Consider the following 24,590-nt stretch of genomic DNA (forward strand, 5'->3'; position numbering starts at 1 on the left):
ATAGCAGAACACAATCCAGAAATGAAAGATGTTTAAAAGTAAATAATATCCTGGATTAGAGCAAGAGTGCTCCCTGCTGATAAACGAGTCTATGAAGCCCTTTATATACACTAAAAAATGTAATCATGCAGTTGGCTTGAAATGTAGATAAACAAAAAAACAAAACAAAATCTTCTCTTATCTATGCCTTATGATTCCTAGGGGCCCTAAGCTAATCACTGAGACTCTCTACCCATCCTTTTTCACACCAGCACTTATCGGTTACAATATTAGTGATTTTAATAATCTTCAGACTGTCACTGAATGTTCCAAAACATACCAAAACGGGTTTAAGAGCAAACAGTATGGTGTATAATTCAGAACCAGAACTTCTTAATAAAGAAAAACAAACCTACTCTATTTCCTTGAATATTTACTTGATTAGAAACAAGAAAAGATTTCAATGACTAGGCCCTGAAAGGCAGCTAAGAAAGAAGCTCTGTACTTATATAAATACATGCCTTAACAATCTCTCCAATCAAGGCCTGGATAGAGAGCTCAACTGCAAGTATCCAATCATGATACAAGAAAACGTGATAGATATTAACATCAATTCATAAACTTACAGCACAAAGTAAATTCTGTTTTTAGGGATTCACGTCAAAATAATAAATAGAATTTCTCTAAGCAATTGCAAACCAAATTCTAGTAATTAAACAATTTCCAATGGCAATAACAAAAATAAAAACTGCCCTTTAGATTTTGCTGCTCTTTTAAGTGGAACAGTGCCCATGCCTTGTTCCTCTGAAACTCACAAATGATTCTATGAGACAGAAAAAAAAAACAATATAATTAAATATTTGTAAGGACAACTTACCCGAGATCACAAAAGCAGGTGAGAGCCAAATTAGTGCCTAATCACCTGCTTTTAATCAAGTGCCAACAATTTACCAGTCTAACAATTTTTTGATTATACCAACTTTCACAAAGGAGCCTCGTTTGGAAAAATAAATCAGCATTCTTTTCCTAGCATCAAGAACAAAATAATTTTAACTCTAGGAAACACGGTTAAAACATACATATCAGCAATGCATGCCACTCTGGACTAGACTCTAGAAGTCAGAAGACTAGAGAGTATTATAGAAGTTCTGTGAGTTTCCAACATACACCATATGAGAAAAATTGTGTAATTTTCCTTCCTTTGATATTTAGAGTTCCCAGCAAAAGACTTATTAGACACTCACGGATCAACACTCTTTGCTATAGCAGCCATGATAAAGAGAACCGCTTCTGTCACCTCCCAGGGTGGGTTGCCTTCTTTCAGAGTAGAATATAACTAGAGAAGAAGAGGTGGATTATGGATCCATTAAAAGAAAAACAGAATAGAATTCCAAAACAAACAAAAAATCCTGTTAGTTAAAATAAATCCAGCTCCTTGTTTCGAAATCTAGTTAACTATCTCTCAGAGCCAAGGGAGAATATTATTTTCGTTTTTCACATCTTCACTAACTATAACTACTAATTTAATTTTTGAAATAAACCCATTTAGGTCCCCAAGAGTATATTATGATTACTGTCTGCCCCCACAAAATGAGTATTATGGAAAAAACAAAACATATTACATGAGTGTCTTTTCCTGGTCCTGATAATAGCTGATAAATATATAAACGCACTTAAAATTGAAATACAACATAAATCCTCTATATATGCATTAGCTTTACATTTCTATCGTTTGAACTACTTGTCTGCATCAACACTAGTAGTAGAGACTACATTCCTAAAAAGTAGCTGTTTAGAAGAACCTATCATAATACCATGTGCAAGGCAAGGAAAAAAATAGGAGACCAAGCAGAATACTCAGAGAAGTCCAGAAATTCCCCAGGGTATAACTATCTGTGCTATGACCAGGTGTTAGTCCAAGTAAGATTTCTGTAATCAAAAAACAGATGCTGCCAGGTAAGACAAAATTAAACAATTCTGTTTGTTGCAGGACTTCACAGAGCCTTTAACATACTACTTAAGTCATTTCCCAATTTTACTTGATGACAGAACTTTCATTTTTGCCAAAGAACATCTCATGGGACTGGTGTTCCACAGAGCACATTTTAGACAAAACTGATAATTTATGTAAATTTGTGAACTGAGGTCTGGAGAAGAACAAGTAACTTGCTCAAAGCCACAGAGCCAGTGAGAGAAGAGTTGAAATCTGAGCACGGGTCATCTGCCTGTGACCTGAGGATCTTCCTGACTGAATGTGCTTTCAAAGAATCCCCAACCCTTTGTAATTAAGTCAATAAACACACTTTGCTTAATATAAAGAAAAAGGGTTAGAATTTTATTAATACTTTCTAGATCAGATTATGCCCCAAAATACACAAAATGACTGGGTTACCAAAAAAAAAAGGTTAGTTTAGTATTGCTGACAAAGCATCAAAACTGGTATTTCAGATCTCAGAGCATGATCCAGCAAAACGAAAACCACCTGTAATTATGCTAATGTTAAGCGATGTGGAATGGTGATGATTGCAACCTTATGAGGTAAAATGTTACTGACTGTCAGGAAAACCACAGGACTGAATCTTCTACTCTAGTATAGTCACCTCTGGGATGAAACTGCACAGGAATCTAACCATCAGTGTGGACAAGGAAATGCCAAATAACTAAGAGTTGCCAGGAGTTGGAACATAATTATTAAAGAAGAAAAACTTGCCTATTTTTCCTGGCTAGGTCCAAATTCCCTACAAGTATCTTGGGGGCTTTAAGGTTTATCTACGATCTTTCACTCCAACTGGACAAGCAGAACAGCTCTCATTAGTAAGAGTATTAGAGTAAACCATAACTGAACCATCCACAGACTGCAATGGGCTTGTAAGATACTACATAAACATAGCTACTATATGCCAGGCAGTGTGCTAGGCACCTGAATATCTAGTGTCCCACTTAGCCATTGAGACTGAAGAAAAAGATGGAACATTTATAGAAGACACAGAAGTGAACACAATTAAATGATCCATAAACTGTGAAGAATCGCCAAATGGGCTTACCTGAGCAAAACACTCCATAGACCCAATCAAGAAAATCAAGTCTTTCACCAGGTCTGATACCCTCATCCGAAACTCCCCAAAGTCATCAGTCTCCTCAGGAACCCCCTCCTGAAATTTCAAATCAGACAACAGTTGTCTTAAACTCACTAAGGATTTCACTGACCTTATAAAATCAAGAACAAAGAAGAAAAAGTCATTAAGCAGTCCAGTCCCAACGAATAACAGATAAATTGTCTAAATCACAAGGATATTTTATTTTACTATGGTCTCCCAAACTTTCAGGTATGTCAAGTGTCAATATAATCTATCCTCCACCTTTACTATGAGAAATAAATAATTCTTCTTCTTTTTTTGCATTTCCAAGCAACACCTTGCTCTATTGTTAGAAAAATTTGGAGTGGTGGGAGTGGGAAGTGACCTGGAAGAGGTGGTAATTTAAGAGTTTACAAGTCTCTCTAGATAAGGTCTAGCTTTTTAGCACTGAATAAGCCTCTGAAGCTTTATGGTTCAAGATCTACCCAAATCAATCATTATCACAATAACTAGATGTAGAACAGAACTTCAGACTTTAAAAAGAATTTTATATAGGTAGACAGATACATAATAAAATAGGTACAGTAGAATATTAATGATAGAATTTAGGGAGTAGGTATATAAATATTCACTATAAAATTATTTCACCTTTGCTGTATATTTGAAATTTTTCATTAAAAAATAGAGAGATTGGGGCCGGCCCGGTGGCACAGCGGTTAAGTGCGCACGTTCTGCTTCGGTGGCCCAGGGCTCGCTAGTTCAGATCTGGGGTGCCTTTATGGCACTGCTTGGCAAGCCATGCTGTGGTAAGCGTCCCACATATAAAGTAGAGGAAGACGGACACGGATGTTAGCCCAGGGCCAGTCTTCCTCAGCAAAAAGAGGAGGATTGGCAGCATATGTTAGCTCAGGGCCAATCTTCCTCAACAACAACAAAAAAAATAGAGAGATCATTTATATTTCATGCTTCTTATATTTTTCTTATTCCAAAACACTCCTATGAGAAAACAAAGGCTGACCAATTGTGAGATGGTTAAGGGCATGTATAAGAATCTTGGACCAAGAATATCTGGAAAAAGCCCTTAGTACTATTCAGAGTTGATTTAGTTCATTCTCCTTGCTTCAAGATGAAGAAATTAAAGTCAAGGAATAAGGAGGAAATGATGGGTGTCCCATATGAGACAATGAGTTATAAAGCACTATACAAATTACAAAGCACTCTACACCTACAAGCGTAAGGAATTACCTGCAAGGGACATGGTGCCATGCAACTAGCAAAGGGAAGAAGGGGATCAAGCAAGCAGAGCCATTTAAACCAGAGCGGCCCTGCTTTTATTTACATATCAGGCTTTCAAGTAAGATGTAGCTGTAGATAGGATTCCTCATTGAAAAAAAAAAAACGTATTGGAAACCACTAGACTAGATCATCACTAAGGTTCTGTGGAAAGACAAAATACCATGACTCAAACAACAATACTGACATTAAAATGAAGAGAACAGACAGTTTTCATGTCAGATTTAACTGTAAGCAATGGGAAAAAACTCACTTCCAGGTTCTACGTTAAAGGACAAGGATTTAACCCACCAACCAACCAAAAGGATGAAATAAATGCTATAAAATTTGAAGAGACTAAACAACGGAGATTAAAGAGTTTTCCAATGGACTATTTTATAATATTTCTAGTATACTTTCTTCTAAGCAAACAGATTATTTCTATATTTTCTTTTAAATTATAATATCAGTACAAATAATATAAAGAAAAATGTGCATGTATGTGGGAGGGGAGGGGGGGATCATATTAGTCTCCAAATCCTCACACAAATATTTTACTCTTGTGTTAGTTTTAATCCAACCACATATTTTACACTATTAAAAATACAGGGTAGGGGCCGGCTCATGGCCAAGTGATTGGGTTTGCACACTCTGCTTCAGCGGCCCAGGGTTCACGGGTTTGGATTCTGGGCATGGACCTACGCAGTGCTCATCAAGCCATGCTGAGGCAGCATCCCACATAGATGAACTAGAGTGACATACAAATAGGATATACAACTACATACTGGGGCTTTGGGGGTGGAGGGGAGGAATATTGGCAACAGATGTTAGCACAGGGCCAATCTTCCTCATCAAAAAAAAAATGAAAGAAAGAAAGAAAGAAAAAAAGTTACAGGGCATATTGGGGCCAGCCCTGTGGCTGTGTGGTTAAATTCCACATGCTCCACTTTGGCAGCCCATGGTTTGCAGGTTCAGATCCTAGGTACGGACCTATTCGAATCATCAGCCATGCTGTGGAGGGATCCCACATACAAAGTAGGAGAAGACTGGCACAGATTAACATCAGGGCAGATCTTCCTCAAGCAAAAAAAAAAAAAGGGCGAGGATTGGCAACGGAGGTAATGGATGTTAGCTCAGGGCAAATCCTCCTCACACAAGTATACAAAACTTAGCGATTAAGTTTGGCATGCTCCACTTCGGTGGCCCAGGTTCGGTTCCCAGGCACGGAACCATACCACTCCTCTGTCAGTAGCCAAGCTTGGTGGCGGCTCACATAGAAGAACCAGAAAAACACACAACTATACGCAACTATGTACTGAGGAGGGGTCAGGGGTGAGGGGAAAGAAAAAAGGAGGAAGACTGGCAACAGATGTTAGCTTAGGGGGAATCTTCAGCTGTCCAAAAAAAAAAATAGAGGGTATAAAATTTTACATTCTGACGTTTTTCATTTAGCATACCAACCATCACTATTTCAATAGTTACTTTTAAGTGCCGCACAATGATCCATTAAGTTGCTACATCACAATTCATGTAACTCTTCTTCTATTGCTGTACACGGATTTACCATTTTTTACTTTTATAGATAATGCTTGGTACATAAAATAGCTATTTTTTTCTTCTGCAGAATTATTTGAGGTAAATTCCCAGGAGAAGAATAACTGGCTCGGCAGGACTGACTTCTTTCTATACAGGCCTAATACTCTTCAGTATTATTGGTATTGACTTCTTCAGTTAAGCTATAGAGTAACAAAAAACCTACAGATTCCATTAGTTTTATTCTCTGTCTTTTTGAGTTCCCTTTCAAATTAGCATTGAAAAGACGAGGAAATTAAGATTTGAAGAAGTAGAGACGGGAACTTAACTTACATGGTCTGGTTCCAGCTGGCAGTGTCGAGCCAAGGCGTGAAGCAGCCTTTGAATGTAGGCTTTGAAGATGCCATGAATAACTTCATCATTAGTTTTGTATAGATGCTCTCCTAGTCGGTACCAAAAGTTAAAGGAAATTTCTACTACCTGTTAAATTAAAAGAGAGAAAGAGAAAAGATGGTTTATTTGAATCAGAAAAGAAATGGAATAAGAAGACAGGTTTATTATTGCTAGGGCATATAGGAAAGAAGATAAACTTTTAAATACTAGGAGTAGAGCCAGTTAAGCAGCCACATTTTCTCTAGCAGATTTATTATTATCCTCCCAAATTACCTTCCCATATTAGGCCCAAAACTCCATTTAAAATGACCGGCTTTACCTTCCTGTTTAGCCCTGGGATACCTTCTCCAACAGTATATTAGATTCTGAATTCAGAAAAATAGATACAGACATGGAAGTCTCTTTTGAAGTGTTTTCTCCCCAAATTCTGAAATAATTTCATTTTATGTTTTAGATTAGAAAACCTCTTACCAGAAAAACCATCTACAAAAACCTGAACATACCAATCTCTTGCCACTTTTATTCACCTGCTCTCTTGAGTGGGACAGTCTGGGACTTTATCCATAGCTTATCTTACATATGGGACTGTTTACAGGAGTGATAATTATTATGTAGTGCTACACTTCCTCCCCAAAAAATTCTGAGTTTCATCCAAATCTAGATATCCTCATGAGATTATGTCAAACAAATAAATATTATCTTTTGTGTGATAACAGAAAAAGGGCTGAGAGTCACAGGACTACTGTGCCCCTCCCAAAGAGGGGCCCTACCATTCTTTTCCCATCAAGGATCCAAAATAGGACTATTTAAAACAATACGCAACTTGAGAGTTCTCTCTCACTTCTTCGACTATTAAGAGGAGGTAAAGCTTCTTGAATAAATGGAGAGACTGTTTTTCTAAATCTAGCAAACTTAAAAGAGGTAGGGTGTCATAGAGATTTTGGAATGAAGGACACTCTTTAAGTTCTTTCAATCTCTTTCTCATTCCCATCCATAATTCGGAGAACAATTTTGGACATTAAGACTTGTGGAGGTACAGTTAAGATTTGGTCTTTCCTTTTTCTTTCTTTCTTTCTTTTTTTTTTTTTAGCTATAAAGCTCTAAAGAATAACTGGAGCTAGAGAGGGGACTCAGTAGAAAGGTAATAGGCTTCCTTTCTAACTGGTTCCTTGAGATGCCAACACCAGTCAGTCCAGCTAACCAGGTAAGAAAACAGAACAGGATTCAAAGAAGTCCAAATATAATTAAAACAAAGAATCCAATATAGAAGAAAGCCCAATATCACATTAATTAAAAATAAGATTATAATTTCCCACAAATAAAAAGCTGGACAGGAGACAATATAGACAATATGCAACATAAAACTTTGAGAATAATTGCTTTACCACAGTATAAACACTACCTCATATTGAGGATGTCCTGCACAGATAAGAAGCAGTTCCAGAGTTCGTAGGTCTCCAAGACCTTGGCCTGGAGTACAAACAATTTTTTCAAGAAAAGTTTCACATAGTTCAGTGAAAATACGGCAGTAATTCAGAACTCTGTAGATGAAAGACGAATGAGAGCATCAAGTCAGAAATCTGGATATTATATGTACATACTCACAGACACAATTAATCAAATAGAAGGATCCTCAGCCTAAGAGACATATAGTGATTATCTGCTGTACCACGATCTCCATAACAACCACCTTTTCTTACATCACATACTTTCATACATATAAGCAAACGACTCATAAGTCAGTTCCAATTCTCAATTACTAAAACATTTGAATAAAATTTCCATCAAACCACACTTGATACTTCAAAGTTCATCCCTATTTCTTAGAGCCTTACCCTTCATAAGTACAAAAAATTGCTACTTTCTATGATTACAACTTCTCCTTCTACATCCAATTCGCCACTCTCGGTTCAGATGAGAATAACAGAGCATCTTTAGGGTGCAGTGTATATATTTACAGTCACAAAGAATCACAAAGGATAAATAAATAATGAAAAGTGACTTAGAAGAACACCAGACTGCATGTGAACCCAGAACTACTGCCTTAAATAATTACTCACTTGTCTAAATCTTCACGTGCCACAGCCATATGATAGGCAGTCTCCAATGTTAGGACTCCTTGAAAAAGTTGCATGGCTAATGGCAAATTAGTCTCCACATTCTCAATGGCATAGAGAGCTGAGCACACACAGTCTGAAGCAGCTTCGTGTAGGTTGGATGAGGTCTTATCCTGTTGCTAGGAGATAACAGGAATAGGAAAACTTTAAGAAGTATGATTAGGCTGTAATACAAGTAACAGGAAAACAATTATAGCCTGTTTCCTAACATGTACTTTAAATGCCTAACAACCTAACAGTCATGGCCTTTGATGAGACAACATCCATCAACCTTCACAGTCCTATTTCTATTTCCCTATATGCCAAGCAAAACAGCCTTTCTTGTACCTCAATTACAGTCACATGACTCCTAAAATCCATTGTTTTTTTTCCATCAAGTCCTTCCAAATGCAATGCCATGTGTTTCCTGCCCTACTTTAATCTGTGGAAATCTTTTCCATCTTTTTTCTGACATTCAAGTACCATCTAAAATGAAAGGGTCCAACAAGTATCAAGGATCCATACATAACACATCACCATGATATTTCAGAATACCAAGGTTAAACAGAGATTCTTAAGGCTTCTGGGGAAAAGAGGAGAAGGTAACATAGAAAGGAGCAAAAATCAGACAGTTATCCCGCTTCTCATTAGGAACGATGCCTGCCAGTATACAAGACAGCAAGGTCTTGGAAATTCTGAAGAGAAGGAATATTAAACCTAAAAGTGGGGGCCGGTCCCATGGCTGAGTGGTTAATTTCATGTGCTCCACTTTGGTGGCCCCACTGTTTCACTGGTTCAGATCCTGGGCACGGACCTAGCATGGCTCATCAAGCCATGCGAAGGCAATGTCCTGCATAGCACAACCAGAAGGACCTACAACTAGAATATACAACTATGTACTAGGGCTTTGGGGAGAAGAAAAAAAAAGGAAGATTGCCAACAGATGTTAGCTCAGGTGCCAATCTTTAAAAAAAAGAAAAAACCTAAAACTCTATACTTAGTTAAATGATCAATCAAGAGTGAAAGTAAAATAAAAATATTTCTCAGGCACGCAAAAACTCAAAGTTTACTTCCCACATATCCTTCTGGGGAAGGTATTTGAGGAGGTTCAAAAAAGAGTTAATCCAATCCAGAAGCACAGTAAAGAGAAGTCCCAGGATGACAGCTGGGGAGCAGATCTAAAGAGCAATTGATACAAATTAGAGCACATCAGAAAGCTCAAAAAGGGATGCCTCCAGGGTTTCCATTTTGAAGAGTACAGTTGAGAATTTAGTGAAGGCAACTTAGTCTTCTGTGAATAATAAAAAACAAGGATATTTAGAATCTCCAGGGTCGGGGAGGGAGGAAGCTATATTAAGCAGGGTTGGGAGAGCACAGATACAAATTATTCATTAGGTTATTCTTAGACTGAGTGGTGGATTCAAAAATATTCATTGTATTACTATGTTTTAAAAGTTAAATAAATGCTCAAATTTATTCTTTTGTATATATCAAGTACTATATTTTTAAAAGAATTACAGGAAAAAAGTTATATAAGAAAGTTTTAGTCAAAATATAAAGCAAACTAAAATATGGCATGATTTTGAACTACTGAATGAATATAAGAACAAGAATACACTTGACTCTAGAAACACTACTCTAGAAACACTCTTCTTTTAAGTGGCAGAGGGGTCCTGACAGTGGATCAGTAGAGAAGATAACATAATCCTGGCACACTACTTAGCTTGTTCCTTATCACCATCTCTATTCCCAGAAGTCACTACTGTTTTAAGTTTAAAGTGTATTCTAGACTGTTCTCCATTTATATGTAAGCATATTTATAAATTTTTTAAACAAAAGTGGGATTTGAATTTATTTATACTGACTACTCTTCACACAATCTGGTGAGATGAGAATAAAAATTACCATTATTGAGGTAGGGCATCGAGAGACATGGAGACCCAGACAATGACTAGCAAAACAATTAACATCCCAACTTTCCTGAGTCTCAGCTTCTGATACAAGAATGACAGAAGAAATACACTGACAACAATGAAATGTCAAAAGTGTTTCCTTAGAGAATGTGCTTTCCTTTTCCTTCTTTAATTCACAGAGATATCAATCTAGTATCATGCTTCTATCTTCTAAAAAATAGTGTACCAGCACACAACTACTGTGCTTAAGATATTGCTATGTTTCTTGTTCTAAAAACTAGCCCCTTTATTCCAAGCACTCACTTACTCCTATCCACCAAAACAGAGGAATGTATTACCAGGCATTACTACTTTCAAAGTTTAAGGAAGAAATGAACAAGTACATAGAAGGACATTAAGTCTTATTCTTTCAATCCCCAAAACCCAAAATCCATCCTAGACATACCCTGATGTTTAAGTAAACTATTTAAGGTACAAAGATAATATTCTGATCTATAATTGCCTCAAAGGCCCAATGACCATTATTAGAAACCACAACTTTATACCTTTTAAAACAAGGAAGAAGAAGGGATTGCTGCGAAGATGTCAGCGTATTCACCTCCTCCCACAGACACAACAAATTTACAACTACCCCAGGAACAATTACCACTCAGAGAGAACTGAAAACTGGATTAAAAAGAACCCCCAAAAGAAGGGACAGTGCTGACTGAGGTGGAAGAGGCAGAAATTCCTTTCTGGAGAGGAAAAACCCACACTCTAGCCGTGGTGCCTTATGGCTGGGAGCAATCTCAAGGTACGAAGCATTCCCTAGAGGAGTGGAAGATCTGAGCAGGAGAGCTTTGCTACAATAACCAGCTTCTGTACTCAGCACAACTGAGACAAGTGTCATAATATCTGGCTTTGCTGGCTCTTAACAACAACAGGGAATACCCCCAAAAAAGCTATTGAACATAACGGAAAGAAAAGCCTGCTCTTACAGGGCCCACAGGCAAATTCACTCATGTCAGAAAGCAACATAAAATCACCAGAAAAAAAGGTGTGCAGTCCTTTGGTGAAAAGAGACTCACTTGAAAGGCTCTGGGGGCATCTCAGGAAGAGGCGAGACCTCACCAGGCTGGGACTACCTCCCCAGGAACTGAAGACATTGGTGTCAGCCATTATTGTGACCTAGTACAGGCATGCTGACACAGACACTGGCAGATGCTATTGGAGTTCTTCCCCTAGCCTGTTTAGCACAAGGGTCTGCCCCACCCGCTAGAGCACTAGAGTTAACCCAGCTCAGCCAAGGCAGGGAGCCTGCCTTAGGGACCAGCCCCAACCAACAGCAAGCCCATGGGCAATTTGTGGGCCTGCATAGGCAGGATACCGCTGCAGCAGGGACAAGTGGGTCCACCTTTGCAGGGCAGGGTGTGCCCAAGGGGCAGGCCTGTGTTGGTGGAGTGTGCAGGGCCTCTGGAGCAGAGTGAGTGGATCTGCTTCAGTGGGTTGGGGTGTGTGCAGGGGGTAGGACTGCACTAACAGGGTGTGTGGGCCTGAAGGAAGTGGGGCTTGTCAGCTGCAGCAGACTTATGCTTCTCAAAATAGCAATACAGAGGATCAGCCCCACCTTCCAATGCCTGAAAGAACTGTGTGCTGCCATACCTGGGGCTGGCCCCACCCAGCTACACTACTGAGAGAGCTGACAACAGCCTTGCAGGCTGGAGGCCTATAGCAATTGTAAGCCCCTGAGCCTAGCAACCAGTCATGCTGGGGAACTAATCACTTAACAGAAAAACTGCAGAAGGAATGTGCTATTAGATCTTCCAGCCATCTGTGCTGGGGTTCCCCATGCCCAATAAAGTGACTGAAACGACCATCGTAGCTGTACACAGCTGAGCATTACAACTAGCTGGCCAGTGGGACAGCCTAGACTTTCCATGCACCTGCAGCAAGAGCAACCCTGCCACAACAGAAGGACACACATAGCCCACACAGGGGACACTCCTAGAACACTTGGAACTGGTGACAAGAGGGAAGCACACTGCTGGGCCTCAGAAGGCATCTCTCACATAAGGCCATGTCTCCAAAATTAGGAGACGTAGCTGATCTATCTAATACAGAGATATAGGCAGAGAGAAAGAGGCAAAATAAGGAGACAAAGGCATATCTTCCAAATAAGGGAATAGGACGAATCCTCAGAACAGGAACTAAACAAAACAGAGATAAACAATCTACCTGATAAAGAGTACAGACTAAGAGTCATGTGGATGCTCATTGATCTTGGGAGAAGAATGGATGAATTCAGTGAGAACTTCAACAAAGAACTGGAAAATATAAAAAAGAACCAATCAGAAATGAAGACTACAATAATGGAAATGAAAAATTCACCAGGGAGAGGGCCAACCCGGTGATGCAGCAGTTAAGTTCACACGTTCCGTTTCAGTGGCCCGGAGTTCGCCAGTTTGGATCCTGGGTACGGATCTATGTACTGCTTGGCAAGCCATGCTGCGACAGGCATCTCACATATAAAGCAGAGGAAGATGGGAATGGGTGTTAGCTCAGGGCCAGTCTTCCTTAGCAAAAAGAGGAGGATTAGCAGCAGATGTTAGCTCAGAGCTAATCTTCCTCAAAAAAAAGAAAGATATCAAGTACCAAATAGAAATTCTAGAAATAAAAAAAAATTATATATAAAAAAAATTCACTAGAGGGAATCAATAGCAGAGAAGACGATATAGAAGAATGTATCAGCAAGCTGGATGAAAGACTAGAGGAAATCACCCAAGCTGAACAGATAAAAGAAAGAAGAATTAAAAAGAATGAGGACAGTCTAAGGGACCTCCAGGACAATATCAAGCACACTAACATCGTTTTATAGGTGTCCCAGAAGGAGAAGAGAGAGACAAAGGGGCACAGAATCTATTTGAAGAAGTAATAGCTAAAAACTTTCCTAACCTAAGGAAGGAAACAGACTTCCACCTACAGGAAGCACAGAGAGCACCAAACAAGATAAACCCAAAGAGGCCTGCACCAAGACACATTATAATTAAAGTGTCAAGAATTAAAGATAAAGAGAGAATACTAAAAGCTCCAAGAGAAAGCCAACAAGTTACATACAAAGGAAATCCCATAAGGTTATCAGCTGACTTCTCAGCAGAAACCTTACAGGCTAGAAGGGAGTGGCATGACATATTTAAAGTGCTAAAAGGAAAAAACCTACAGCCAAGAATACTCTACCCATCAAGGCTATCATTCAGAATGCAAGGAGAGATAAAGAGTTTTCCAGAAAAGCAAAAACTAAAAGAGTTTATCACCAATAAACCAGCCTTACAAGAAATGCTACAGGGACTTAAAGTGGAAAAAGAGATCACAAGGGGATGGCCCTGTGGCCCAGTGGTTAAGGTCATGTGCTCTCCTTCGGCAGCCCAGGGTTTTGCTAGTTCAGATCCTAGGCAAGGCCATGCTGAGGCAGCGTCCCACATAGCACAACTAGAAGGACCTACGACTAGAATATACAACTATGTATGGGGGGAACAGGAGGGTGCTTTGAAGAAGAAGAAAGAAAGGTAAAAAAAGGATTGGCAACAGATGTTAGCTGAGGTGTTAATCTTTAAAAAAAAAAAAAGAAAGAAAGAAAAGACCACAAATAAGAACAAGAAAATTACTGGAAAAAAACCAATAAAATCACTGATAAAAGCAAATACACAGTAAAGGTAGCAGATCAACCACCTACGAAGGTCAAAAGACAAAAGTACTAAAATAATCTATTTCCAGGCTAAGAGGGTAACAGATACACATGCACAAAAAAAAGGTTAAATGTGATATCAAAAACATAAAATGTGGGAGGAGGGTAGTAAAAGAGTAGAGCTTTTTAGCAAGAGGTCAAACTTAAAGAGACAATCACTTAACATAGACTGCTATCTACACAGGTTATTACATATGAACCTCATGGTAATCTCAAATCAGAAACCTATAATAAACACACAAAAAATTAAGAGAAAGGAACCCACACATAATACTAATGAGAGCCATCAAACCAAAGGGAAGAGAGCAAGAGAAGAAAAAAGGAACAGAGAAGAACTACTAAAACACCCAGAAAAAAAGTAAGAAAATGGCAATAACTACATACTTATCAAGACCTACTTTAAATATCAGTGGACTAAATGCTCCAATCAAGACAAGAAGTGGCTTATTGGATAAACAAGGAAAAAAGAGACCAATGGTTTTTTGTTACTTGGATTTTAATAGGTAAATCATTGATTTACATACAAGACTGTTTTCCTCTTAAACCTAACTAATACATTCTATTCTGGGTATTAAAACTAATGCCTTAATTTGGTACTTGGCAACAAGGAAGGGACACTGCTGTGTTCTTACTATACACCTTCCAATCACTGTGCAGAAATCTGAAAACACTACTATGTCCCAGAAGGATAGTTACTCTAAGTGACTATATGGCAGAAATACTTTGATAAACAAAACCATTACTTACCAAAACCTCAAAAAGGAGTGCTAGTAACTTATTATTAGCCATGAAGTTACTGTCCAAAACACCTAAGTTAAACCAACTTCCCAAACAGCGAAAGACCTTCATAAGCATTTTCTCATCCGTTCCTGCTTTTTCTACACAGGTCATCTGAAAAGAAAGAAAAAAAGTTAAAACAAATAATGCCAATCTTTATATTTAAACCATATTACAATCACCTTACAGGTGTAATCATGAGAAGGATGAGAATAATAACAGCTAACAGTTAAAAGTGCTTTGTAAGTGACAGACACTGTTCTCAACACTCTTAATTCATTTAGTCCCCACTAAAACTCCATAGGTAGGTACAGAGAGGTGACAGACTTGCCCAAAGATAGATATATTTCACAAATAACTAGGTTTCTTAGATCCCAGTTCCGCATTAATGTAAACTTACCAATAGAATTGTTCTTAAAGTAATTCTCATCTACACCCTTGATTTTATAGGACAGAAATAAGCTAGTCCTACTACTGTATATTGTCACATAAAAAGGCGATGTTTCAACTTCAGCATTAAAATACTCTAGAAAATAACGCCATTCCACAAAAAGTGACACTACCATAAATATGACAGTTTATAAAAGAGGTAAAACGAAAAGTCAGACTAAAACTCACCATTGCTTCCCTTTGCAAACTGTTTTTCTGATGTATATTTTTTCCAAAGTAAAGTGTAATGCAACTCTTTCTGGATAAAGAACGTTTAAAAATAACTTTTGCAGGCAACGGGTTAGAAACATAATTGCCATGGGGTTTGGAAGGCATGGGGGGTATGGAATCCATAATGATCTAAATGCTGACATTTGTACTTCCAGTAGCCATGCTTCCCCTATGTTTGCATACTTATTAATTAGGTTTAATTGCACTGAACTGAATTGAAGGAAGAAAAAAAGAAAGAAATCCAAGTAAGTTCATGGCAAACCACCCCCACCCTATACTTGAATCTTTGAAACTCTCAATGTTAACTCACCACACAATTGCTTGGCCTTTTTGCCTCCTGAATGACATTTCAATTTAATAAGGCATGATGTTTACAAATGGAAGGATTTGACTGTACATTCTAATTACTGAGTCAAACTCAATAACAGAATTTTGGAAAAACCTTACATCTAAAAGTAGTTTCTCTGAAGAGAACAAATTCTGTTAATTAAATCAAATACAACAATAAAGCTTCAAAACTAAGAGTTATCTTTAGTCCCTCTTTGAGAACCATATAATTTAAAACACTATCTCTTAAAGTAAGGCCTCAAAAGCTGAAAGATAAATGCCAGAAGACCTCACCAGTAAAAATACAGCAGAGGTAAATAAGAATTGCTCTTGGATTAACAAAATGGAGAAAAATATTAGAGGATAGGCTCAGTTCAGCTATAGAGCAAGATGAATAATACTAAAAACTTCAAAAAGTTCAATGCAATATTTAAGAATGGGTCCATTTGAATAGCCCACAAAAGTATCATACTGACAAGAAGATGAGATTGAATAGAAACATTAAAGAGAATGTAAGGGAAATAAATGAAAACGGTTTTAAGAGGCCTTTGGCATTGCTACTACAGCCAAATATCTATTTTTCTTGACAATTCTGGACTAATTTCGTTCTCTGGGTTCTATAACGTGACAAGCTACATGACAAGATTATAGACATTTCTAAGTACCAAAGGGATATATTTTTCAGATTTCATCACAAGTCAGACTGTCACTTGTCAATTATAATGAAGTGCTAAGTCAAGCAAGTGCCTTGGAAGCCCAAGTGGCTGCTACACCTGACCAATGTGGCAGTAATGATGACTGTAAGAACTGTAGTGTTGGCTGGATTCTTTTGAGTTCATTTGAGTGCTGTTACAAAAAGCAAATGACAAGCTCAGCTCCGTTAACTCTTAGCTCAAGTCACAGTGAGAACCAGAGAGCTTCCGTAACATCTCTAAAAGTAGCTCTTATTTTTTGTACCTACAGGGCTAGGGTGCTGAAACTTATATATAAAATTTAATTGTGTGGCTTGCTGAATTACAAGTAACAGTTGAATTTACAGTCTCAGTAAGTTTCTCATGTGAAAGTCAGGAAATTGAGTGGTAAAGAATGGGATTCTGAAACTTGGAATGGAGACATCAGGTTGGACCCTAATGAAACTGATAACCTTTTTTTTTTTTTAAATGGAAGACATACACTTTATTTTCTTTTTTTTGTAAAGATTGGCACCTGAGCTAACAACTGTTGCCAATCTTTTTTTTTTTTTTCCTTGCTTTATCTCCCCAGATCCCCCCAGCACACAGTTGTATACCTTAGTTGCAGATCCTTCTAGTTGTGGCATGTGGGACGCTGCCTCAATGTGGCCTGATGAGCAGTGCCATGTCCATGCCCAGGATCTGAACCGGCGAAACCCTGGGCCGGCGCAGCAGAGCGCGTGAACTTAACTGCTCAGCCACGGGGCTGGCCTCGAAACTGATAATCTTGAACCCCTAAGCCACTCTTACCAGTGGAAGTAGCCTGCCTTCCAGTATCTGAGAAGACTAGCCTTCCTCAGCTTGAAAGCCTTGTAATAACCTCATCTGAGACAAAAGCCTTGAAAGGGGATGCTCACTCTCTTCAAGACCCCCCTTAACCATCTTCTGTGCCACCCATAACTAGGGTTAAATCTCAGCATGTTCCAGGGGCATGGGTACATACAGGAGGAAATACTTTATACACCAAGAGAATCACAAAACTTTGCCAATAGGTATCTGAAGAAACCTGGGAAACATATGTGAGAGCTGATTGACTCTAAGGGTGTCAGACCCAAGCAGGCTGAATATAACACTAAATTGAGCCAAACTCATTGATATGAATGTACTTCCTAGAGATTCTGGATTTAATGAGTATATGGAGTCTCTGGGAAGGGGGAATATCACTGGCAGGAATATCATGATGCAAATATCTAGGATTTTGGAGCAAATCTATGCTGTCTGCTGAAGGTCGCTAGTCTCCTTTTGAGAAGCAGCTTCTGGCTTGCTACTGGGCTTTGGTAGAGACTGAACATCTAACCATGGCACACCAGGTGATCACATGGCCTGGGTTTCCCATCACAAACTGAGTATTGCCTGAACTACCTAGCCATAAAGTTGGGCAAGCGTAGCAGCAACTTGTGATCAAATGGAAATGGTACATAAGAGACTGACTTCAGGAAGATCTGCAAGGTACAAGAAAGCTGCATGCACAGATGGCTCAGATTCCTCTGACACCAACTCTTCTTGCATTGATTCATCCCCCTCAATCCACGCCCATGGCCTCCTGGAGTATTCCTTATGACCAGATAACTGAAGAAGAAAACTCAAGCCTGGATTACAGATGGATGGGCGCAATATGCTGGTACCACCCGCAGGTAGACAGCTACAGCATTACAGGCCCACTCAGGGGCTGTAGTGAAGGACAGTGGTTTAAAGAAAATCCTCTTAGTGGGCAGAACTTCAAGCAGTATATTTGGTTGTCCGCTACATCTGGAGTGACAGATGACCAGAAATATGGATCTACACTTATTCATGGAAATTTGTCAACAGTTTGGATGAATGATTAGAGATTTGGAAAACTGGTGACAAGGAAGTCTGAGGGAGAGGTATATGAATGGGCACAGACTACGGAGATATTTCTGTCCTATGAGAATACTCACAAAAGGGCATCCACTATAGAGGAATTTCTCAATGACAGATGGAAAAAATGACAAACTCTAGGATGTCAGCCTCCTTCCCCAGCCACTCAGTGCTGGCTCAATGGGCTCATAGACAAAGTGGACATAGTAGCAGGGATGGAGGCTACACATGAAATCAACATGGGTCTCCACTTACTGAGGCTTAAGTGGTTAACACTACCGATAAATGTCTACTCCGACAACAGCAGAGACCAAAAATGAGTCCCCAGTACAGCACATTCCCTTTGGGGACAAGGTTGGTTGATTACATCGGACTTCCATCATGGAGGAAGCAGAGATTTGTGTTTACAGGAATAGACTCATATTCTGGATATAGATTTGCCTTCCCTACTTGTAATGCTTCTGCCAGCACAATCATTCACGGACTAACAGAATCCCGTTATCTAACTACCATGACATCATATCTAATCAAGGAACTTAGAGTAAAGGAGGGACATTAATGGGCAACTTTGGTCTCTGTTGTTATGGAGATCTTGGTCCCCAGGGAAGGAATGCTTCTATCAGGAAACATAAAAGTGATTCCAGTGAATTGGAAGATAAGACCACCATTTAGACAACTGGGCTTCTTATGCCACTGAGCCAACAGGAAAAAAAGGGGTTAATCTACAGGCTGGAGTAATTGATCCCATACCAGAAAAATTGTGTTGCTTCTATACAATGGAAGCAAGGAGTTCTTGGTCTGGAAACCAGGGAATTCTCTAGGGAGCCTCTTAGTACTTCCATGCACATTAGTAAAAGTTAAGGGAAAACTACAGAAGCAACAACCAAAGACAGGAGGATGATTTAGAGCTCAAGCCTCTGGTAAGACACTTTCCCTGAACAGCTTTCTTGGGCTTCCTGGAAAGCAGACTTCCAGCAAGTACAAGAAGAGAGATTTTCAGCACGTGTGAGAAGACAGATTTTCGGCAGCACGCAGCACCACACATGGCTATGGCCCCTCCAACAGGGTCTGGATCTCAGCCCTGGGAGAAGGATGAACTCTTCCTTCCTTCCTTGGAAACTCTATCAAAGCCTTGGGGTTAAGGACTGCTCCTTGTATCTGTTTTATTTCCATATTCTTTAGAGCATTCTTTACTCATTATTAGGCAATCCCTCATAACTGTAACCTCCTGTTATAGTTAATCATTCTTCATATTAAACGTTCCCACAAATTACTAGGTGGTTTGTCTCTCCTGATTGGACCCAGACTAATACTAAAAGGAACCAAGAATTCTAGATCTGGGGCAAGAAGGTAATAAGATGAGTGTTAGTCATCTTTTTGTGTTAGGAAGCAAAGAAGTGCTCCAGTGGCCAAAGTTATAACATTTTAAGCATCAAAAGAATGATTTTAGTGGAGAGCCTAAATCAGTGAAAATCCATGCATCCATAATACTCCATAAACAGAAAGCCAGAACCCCAGCAACATTTGAGGCAGCTTTAAAACAAATCCTTATTGTGAAAACAGGAAATTAAAAAAGAATTAAGAGGGGCTGGCCCCGTGGCCGAGTGGTTAAGTTCACGCGCTCCGCTGCAGGCGGCCCAGTGTTTCGTTGGTTTGAATCCTGGGCGTGGAGATGGCACTGCTCATTAAACCACGCTGAGGCAGCGTCCCACATGCCACAACTAGAAGGACCCACAACGAAGAATATACAACTATGTACCGGGAGGCTTTGGGGAGAAAAAGGAAAAAAAAATAAAATCTTTAAAAAAAAAAAAAAAAGAATTAAGATTTATCCTGCCTTTCTAATAGGAACTCAGAAGAATGCAAACTAATATATATGTAGAAGGAATGAGAGAATTAGTAAAACATTATTTTGCAAACCACAATGAAATTATTAAGGCAAGGATTATCAACTAGAATTTAAAACCATTAGGCAAAAGGTTCGTATGGAATTGGACATCTGTAAAATAATAAACTACCATCATATAAATCACATTATATTACAAAGGGGAAAAACAACTTTATAAACAGAAGAACGAGACTGTCATCATCCTAATCCAGTCAATCCTGGCATCACTAATAGAAGGTCAACCAAAAAGTATTTATCTTCTGACAAAATGCAGCATAAAGTACCTATGATGTATTGGAGTCGAAAAAGTATAACCTTTTAGTACTGATTCATCAAGGCTTTCAGTCTTTCTTAACTAGGGTTCTGGGAAAGAATTAATTCCTGCAGAAAATGATTTGAGTGACTTACTTTGTCGATTATCCTATGGATGGTATATAGCTAGACCATTATCAATGCATAGGAGAGAATTCATTACATACAATGGATGTCTTAGGACATTAAGGTTTAATTCTCTTGAGGAATCTCTACTGAGAAAGGCTGCTTTGGATATAACCTCCAATTAGAGGAATTATAGAGAACAGAAAAACAAGCTAAATGAAATAAAAACAAGGCAACCAGAAATTCCAGAAGGTTAAGATATTCTATAAAACAAGCGGCCCAATCTCTTCAACAAATCCAGTGTCATTTTGAAAAATGAAGGGGAAGAGCGACTGTGATTAAGAGTCATAAGAACCTGATACAAGACATGGTTCTAGACTGGATATTAATTTGGAAAAAAGCTGTAAAGGACAGTCTGGGACCAACTTGGGAAATGGGGATATGCTCTGGTTATTTATTAGATGATATAAAAATTTACTGAAATGGAAAGATAAAACTGGATAACTGAAAAAGCAAGCTGCAGAAGGGAAGGCAGAGTAAAATCTCAGCTGGATTTAGAAAATCTGTACATATGTTCATAGAGGATATGTACTAAAGGGTTATTTAACAGCATAATCTCCAGATGGTTTGACTATAACTGCTTGTCTATATTTTCTAATTTTCTATACTACCTCTTTAAAATAAACAGTTAATTGAAAAACATTTAACTTGACAGAATAATTTCCCAATGAATTTCTAATACCAAACTGAACACAATTTGAAGCAAAATTTTGTTTTTTCAAATAAAAGTTCTATGATCCTGAAGTATTGAAAAAAAACCCTGAAAAATAATCTACTATAACCAAATTATTGAGAAAACTGAGCTGGATTATAAAGACATAAAAATGAGATGTGGGCTAGATAATCAATTTAATATCACAAGTTCAGGAACCAGCAAATATTTTCTGTGAAGGGTCAGACAGTAAATAGTTCAAGCTTTGCAGACCATAAAGTTCCTGTGAAAACTACTCAATTCTGCTGTTAGCCCAAAATTATGGACATGGACAATACATAACTGAATGGGCATGACTGTGTTCCAATAACATTTACAAACATAGGCGACCAGCCCAGAGACCATAAATTTACCCTCCTAATCTAGAGCATTAAAATTTCCACTTAACTGAAAAGATGTAATCACATTTAACTCTTTTTTAAAAGATAGTGGAGTATTAGCCAATCTCTAATTGTGATATTGCTCAAAGATCAAGTAAAGTCCTATACACCTCCCCATCAAAATTTCAATCCATTCTTAAGCAAGGATACTCTCTTTAAGTAAATTTACACACACTTCCCTTAGCATGGTCCTTCATCAAAAGCTGACAGCTTGTATCATGAAGTAGTAGAAGAGCAAGGGATATGTAATCAGAAGGCCCAAGTTCAAATTCTGAATTAGCAGTTGTGTAATTCTAAAGCCTTTTTGGGGGGGGGGGGGGGTGAGGAAGATTGGTCCTGAGCTAACATCTGTTGCCAGTCTGCTTCCCTTTTTCTTTTTTTTCCCCCTCCCCAAAGCCCCAGCACATAGTTGTATATCCTAGTTGTAAGTCCTTCTAGTTCTTCTATGTGAGATGCCACCAAAGCATAGCTTGATGAGCAGTGTGTAGGTCAGCGCCCAGGATCCAAACTGATGAACCCCAGGCCACTGAAGTGGAGCATGTGAACTTAACCATTATGCCCCCAGGCCAGCCCCCTAAAGCTTGTTTCTTATTCATAAAACGGAAATAACATCAACCTCACATTTACTTAGAAGTTCAAAAAGTATGGTTTCTGAATGTATTTTTGAATTGTGAAGTGTTATATAAATGCCACAGTATCATACTTGTCAAATTTTGCAAAGAAGCTATTTCACAATAGTGCAATTGAATTACAAAATAACCACTATGGCTTTTTGCCCCTAGGCAGCAGCTTAGTATTTCAAACTTACTCACCAATAAAGATACCACTGTACTAGAGTAGAAGGCCAAATCTTCTATAATTTCTGTGCGACGGTTAGCTCCAATTCGTAAGGAACGACTATGTACTTCTTCAGGTAACACTGTAAGGATCTCCAGCAGAAAAGGCAGAGAAGTTACATCATTGCTATATCTGAAAAAGAAAATGTGAGAAATAGATGTTATCTAGAGTCAGAAAATACACAATCACATAAGAAAAACACAACAGCCATCAGAATAACCAATGAAAACAAAAGTAGCATTCTTACTACAGTTAAAGGGGAGAAAAAAACAGATGTAATTTTTTGGAAATCAAAATTTCAACCTGCATAATCTTTGATCCAGCAATTCCACTTCCAAGAATTTATCTCTCAGAAAAATCTCACATATACATTCAAAGTATACAAAGGTGCACTGCAGTACTTTTTTATAATAGCAAAAATACTGGGAAAACATAAAGGTGCTCTGTAATTAGTATAAAAAAGGTTAAAGACAGTTGTACAATAGAACATGCACAGCCATTACAGTAAGTGAGATATCTATGTCATAACATGAATAGATGCCAACAGCATACTAAATGACAAAATGAGTGAATACATAGTATATGTATATTAAAACATACATGCACTTATTTATTTTAAAATGCTTAAAGGAAAGTCTGGAAGGCTATTTAGCCAAGCATTAACAGTGGTTACTTATGAAATATAGGAAAAAGGAGAGAGGAAGGTGTTCTCTTTTTACTTGAATAGCTTCCATACTGTTAGAATTTTTTCAAGGAGCAAGTCTCAATATTCTTAATAAAAATTTTCTTAAAACAAGAAATAAACTATTCACATAAAGGCTTTAATGACACACTATAGTTGCAGGTAAAAAGGACATCCACTTTCTTCAAAATAAGTTTCTCAGCAAATGCTAAAATGCAAGCAAATATCCAGATTATTTGCCAAGACCATGAGGAAATGCTTTATTCAAAGGAGCAGTCTCCATATATCTAAAAATAATATTGTCCCTTTGATAGACATGAAAACAAACCCCAACTAGTAAGAACGTATATTCATAATGACTTTCAATTTAATATAACATTAAACATTTTGACAACATTTTTACAGAACTGTGGATACGTCAGTTGGTGGGAGTGATCCACAAAGCAATAAAGGACTTTGCTGCAGTTAATTCAAGGAATGTGTAAGTGTGTGTATAAATTATGAGGACCTTTTATGTAGTCCCACATGACATATTTCTGTAGTATTTAAATTTTAAATGATTTTCTTCTAATCGAACAAAATTTAATAATAAATAATTCTATGTTAAGGGTTTGGGGAAATGGTCCAAATGTTTAGCTATTACTAACAAATTTCTCTGTAAGTTAATAGTAATTCCAAATGCTAGCATACAGTCAATACAAGTACTTACTTTTCCACCAATGTTTGTACACATCCCTTCCAGGAAGGCATCTGTAGGGCAAGGTCTGCTATTGCTAAAGCCAGCTGAATAAGAAGAGATTAAATAAATGAATAGAACAGATGAACAGAGTTACCATAATATTAAATGGAAAAAAAAGAAACTAAAGTTCTTCCAAACAACATGACAACTAAGACTGACAACCCCCTCCTCCCCCCACCCCCACAACTATATATATCATGTAAACTCTTCTGGGCTAGCTATAAATTGCTAGGATTTAAAAGTTTAACTTTTAAAAATGAAGAAAAAAACAAAACCAAAAAGTAGTCAGAACAGACTATAGATTTTCCTCAGACTACATCAATACTTACTTTTATTTGGCAATACCATAGAACTTCATGGATAAATTATACTTTGCAATAAGGCCAAAGCTACTGACAAAGTCAGCCCTTTGACTCACTCCTCAAGTAATGGACTGCCATTTCCCTTCTCTTTCCATTTCTCATCTTGAAGCCTTACGCAAAAGCCTCCTTCCTCTTCAAGGGCACTTCTATGCCAGGCAGAGAACATGTGTAAGAATACATTCACTGAAGCTTCCAGTTTCCTTCCCTTTCTAACTTACCTCCCTGTCTAAGGGG

The 24,590-nt window shown here is 38.2% G+C and overlaps 1 protein-coding gene across 16 annotated transcripts in view; it reads right to left on the reverse strand.

The window, feature by feature from the left end:
• TNPO3 (transportin 3) overlaps nt 1-24,590 on the reverse strand; it is an 87,425-nt gene that overhangs the window by 28,479 nt on the left and 34,356 nt on the right. For 8 of the 16 annotated variants that reach the window (XM_070617678.1, XM_070617681.1, XM_070617680.1 and 5 more), the window contains 9 exons: nt 24,324-24,502; nt 23,965-24,038; nt 22,549-22,705; nt 14,732-14,875; nt 8,315-8,490; nt 7,657-7,795; nt 6,195-6,341; nt 3,024-3,131; nt 1,224-1,315 (listed from right to left, as the gene is read on the reverse strand). In XM_070617678.1, coding sequence (XP_070473779.1) covers nt 1,224-1,315; nt 3,024-3,131; nt 6,195-6,341; nt 7,657-7,795; nt 8,315-8,490; nt 14,732-14,875; nt 22,549-22,705; nt 23,965-24,005 — 1,004 coding nt within the window. In that variant the 5' untranslated portion in view covers nt 24,006-24,038; nt 24,324-24,502. The remainder of the gene's footprint in view (nt 1-1,223; nt 1,316-3,023; nt 3,132-6,194; nt 6,342-7,656; nt 7,796-8,314; nt 8,491-14,731; nt 14,876-22,548; nt 22,706-23,964; nt 24,039-24,323; nt 24,503-24,590) is intronic. The other 8 variants (XM_008511989.2, XM_008512148.2, XM_070617675.1 and 5 more) reach the window with 1 other exon arrangement.

This window comes from Equus przewalskii, chromosome 4 (genome assembly GCF_037783145.1).
Source record: "Equus przewalskii isolate Varuska chromosome 4, EquPr2, whole genome shotgun sequence".
In the NCBI taxonomy this organism is placed as follows: Eukaryota; Metazoa; Chordata; class Mammalia; order Perissodactyla; family Equidae; genus Equus; species Equus przewalskii.